This window comes from Aplysia californica, unplaced genomic scaffold (assembly GCF_000002075.1).
Source record: "Aplysia californica isolate F4 #8 unplaced genomic scaffold, AplCal3.0 scaffold00150, whole genome shotgun sequence".
Lineage (NCBI taxonomy): Eukaryota > Metazoa > Mollusca > Gastropoda > Aplysiida > Aplysiidae > Aplysia > Aplysia californica.
The window spans coordinates 381,259-385,105 of NW_004797420.1; the positions used below are offsets into that span (position 1 = coordinate 381,259).

The 3,847-nt window shown below is 40.7% G+C and overlaps 1 protein-coding gene across 2 annotated transcripts in view; it reads left to right on the forward strand.

The window, feature by feature from the left end:
- The window catches only part of LOC101859401, a 116,817-nt gene that overhangs the window by 25,381 nt on the left and 87,589 nt on the right, over positions 1-3,847 (forward strand). For both annotated transcript variants that reach the window (XM_005097234.3, XM_005097235.3), the window contains exons 23-25: positions 344-481; positions 2,932-3,080; positions 3,710-3,822. In XM_005097234.3, the coding sequence (XP_005097291.1) occupies positions 344-481; positions 2,932-3,080; positions 3,710-3,822 (400 nt within the window). The remainder of the gene's footprint in view (positions 1-343; positions 482-2,931; positions 3,081-3,709; positions 3,823-3,847) is intronic.

Here is a 3,847-nt window from a genome sequence, read left to right on the forward strand (position 1 = left end):
AATTGAATATTAAAATTTTTTATGAAAGTTGTTTTAGTCTGAAATTATATATCTACACCAAATTTTTAATATTTTAACGTTTGAGATCAAATAACCCGTACACAGCCGTGCAGTGAACTACATATAAAAAAAACTAACTTGTGTTTCGCGCTCTTATATGACCTTATGCAGTTGCGAGTGCCGTAAAACCCCATACTAAACTAAAAAAGACTGATTGTGTTGAAAGTGCTGTAAAACTCTTAGTGAAATAAATAATTACAGTCAAAGACTTAAGAAAAAAAGTGTGAGTAGTACTGTTTTATTCCCCACTGACATATTTCTCTGTGTTTGTTTGTATGATCAGGGCCCGAGAAGAACCGTTGGTTCATCCTGTTTGAGGCTGTCATCTGGAACCTTCTGCTACAGGGCTGTGTGCAGCCTCTCTCAGCGTTGCTGGTCGGTGTGGTGGCTTGCCCCGTAGCATCTTTGGCTGTCTGTCTGTGTATGTACCATATGCCAAAATTATATTGCTTCTCCTCCTCTTCCTCCTCCTCCTTCTCCTCCTTCTCCTCCTTCTCCTCCTTCTCCTCCTTCTCCTCCTCATCCTCCGCTGAGATGACTGGTTGAAGGGCGCCACTGATAGTTCCTATTTCTTTCCTTTCTGTCTGTTGTCCCCGTTGATCAGTCTTGCTTCTTCCCTGCTTTAGCTACAAGCACTGCATGGATTCGTATTTGGGAATAAAAGACATGCATGGAGGTACCGAATTTGCTAATAGGACTTTACTGCTAGGCTTGCAAGGGATCTAGGAACACAGATCTAGGCTTGCTGGGGGGCCGTGTGCTCTCACAAAAGGCAGACGCCAAAATAACTTTTTAAAAAAAAAAAAATTCAATTTTTGTCTTAGATTTGCAAGTTATTTGAAATTATGAATAAGATGGGAAGGAAATAGGGAATGAGAGAAGTGAAAAAAGTCACATGACTGAAGACTCGAGGTCCAAAATGTTACACGAGTGGGCTAGATCAAGATCGTGTGTCCATGACACTCTGGCGTGAGTGTATCCATTAACACTTGTGTCCTGGGTATTGAGCTCAGGTGAAAACCAGAGCGAAAGGGTTAAGGTCAGTCTGTGAGGATTCTTTAGAAGAGGGTGAGGTGAGGGTGCGAAACCTAATGCAAACAAATGTGAAACGCATCGTACCATCAGCCTCATGAGCCACATAACAAAAATACTGCTCTGAATAATTATGATGAGAATACGAAATAAAATTCTCCCAGAAATATCCCAAGAACAGCTTGGATTTATTGAAGGCAAAGGCACTGTAAATGCCATATATGTCATCAGGACAACAATAGAACATGCCCTAGAAGTTCAGAAAGATATTCATTTGTTTTATAGACTACACCAAGGCATTCGACATAGTTAGGCACGACAAGATCATCGACATGCTGGAAGTCCTCAATATCGACGGGAAGGACTTAAAGATTATCAAGAACATGTACTGGGATCAAACTGCTGCAATGAGTATAGAAAACGACATCAGCGAATACATACAGATCAAAAGAGGAGTCAGACAAGGATGTGTACTTTCTCCAGACTTGTTCTCGCTGTATAGTGAAAATATCATGAGACACTAGAAGAAATGCCTGGTATCTCGATAGGGGGACATAATATAAACAATATAATATATGCAGATGACACAGTCCTAATAGCAGAAGATGAAGAACACCTGCAGAATCTATAAAATGTTATTGTACAAGAAAGTGACAACATGGACTTAAGCCTAAACATCAAGAAAACCGAAACAAATGTGATAAGCAGAAAAACTCCAACCCCAACATGCAATATCAAAATCAATGATACCACCCTCAAGCAATCACAACATTTTAAATATTTGGGGACCATTATATCATCTGATGGTAGATGTCACACCGAAATTAAAAGCCGCATTTGCCAAGCAAAAGCAACCTTCCACAAGATGAAACAGATACTAACAAACATCAATCTGTCAATGGAAACGAGAAAAAGAGTACTGAAAAGTTACATTGAGCCAATCCTATTATACAGGTGCGAAGCGTGGACAATCAATAAACTCCTGGAAAGAACAATTGTGGCGACAGAGTTGTGGTTCATGAGACGCATGCTACATATCCCATGGAGAGCTAGAAAAACAAATGAAGAAGTCTTGGCTGAAGCAAATCATAGAAGACAGCTTATGACGAATATAAGAAAGCGACAGGAAAATTTCTTCGGACACACAATGCGGAAAGAAGCATTGGAGAATATTGTAGCAACAGGCAAGTTTGATGGAAAGAGAGGCAGACAGAGGGAAAAGATACTGGACAAGATGACAACATGGCTAGGAGCAGCAAGAACAACAGACGCCATTGCTGCAACGCAAGACAGAGTGAAGTGGAGGTCCATGATCGCCTACGCCAGTCGGCAAGGCACCGGATGATGATGATGATGAGGTGAGGGGAGGGTTGCTTGTTCAGGAATCTATCACGACAAGGGAGGCGACCTCAAAGTTCAAAATCCCTCTAGCTTTCTTTATTTGCCTTTCTTTCTCCTGTTCTTTGTGGCCATGGTTGGAAGATTTTCTCTCGTGAATGAATTTGTGGATTCTCGTTCAGGGTGCTTCTGTGGTGTTAATCATTCAATGCAGGGGATTTTTTTATGCATTTGTCTGCTCTGCACTTTCTTCTTATTTTTACTAACAATTCCTGGTGACATCCACCCCTTGGCGCTCATATGACTTTATGCAGTTACGAACGCTGTAAAACCTCTACTAAAACAAACAAACAAACATGTAATGTCCTTTTCTCTCCTCATTCCTTTCTTAGTATATTGTTACTCTATAACACCTCTAATCTTCAGCACTTATATGACCTAATTGTGCCGCAAGTGCCATAAAACTTATTTTAAAACTTAACCTGACAATGTTGATTTCAGTTGGCGTTGTACGCAGTGGACTGCGTCTGATCTGGGATGCTTTCATGTTTCACGTGATCATCAAGAGCCGTGGCCGAGTGCCTTCCAGTGATGGCTTTGTGGCCAGAAGGATCTCTGGGCCAGGCCTGGCCTCCAACTACTTTTTCCAGGTGAGCAGATGCCACTGTTCACTACCTCAGAATTACAAAGTTCTATTTGATATTTTTCTTCGTTTTGAGTTACTGAGACCATGAGGTCAGAAAGAAAATGTTCTATCTGCTCTATCAAAATTGTAAAAATATTCAGAGTCGTTATCGAGATATTGAAAGAATAGCAGTTGAAAAAGCTTGAAATATTGTGATACTTAAAAATTTTGATGTCTAATTTCTCGAAACTAGGTACTGAACAGATAGAACTTTTTATTTCTAAGAAATCACCTTGTCAGGCACGGCTTAAAGTTTAAAGTAAAGTAGAGGGGTGGCCTGAACCTGAGTTCAATTCCTGTGGGGACAGAATTTTTCATCGAGTTTTTCAGTTTATGTAGTGGAATGATATATACCTTTCAGCTTAGGTTGGCTCTGACAGACAGGGCCCAAGCCTGCCTTGAAAATGATCTAACTTGTGTCTATAAAGATGTAAAAAAAACTTCTGTATTTTAAAAAATGTAGTTGAAGCTGGTTTCACGATATTAAGGCATTAAAAGAATATAAGAATAAAAGGCTATGCCAGGTAAAAGGTGAAAACATGAGCTATGATTTGAATGAGAGACCAATGTTGTGTGTGTGTGTGTATTGTCCAGATCCGTCCAGAGCAGGCGTTGGCGGCAGTGGAGGCCCGGGCAGAACACGATGAGCTGGAGGCCTGGAGGGCACAGATGATGGAGGTCATTGAGAGACCCAAGGAAACTTACAAGTAAGGGAGAGAGAGAGAGAGAGAG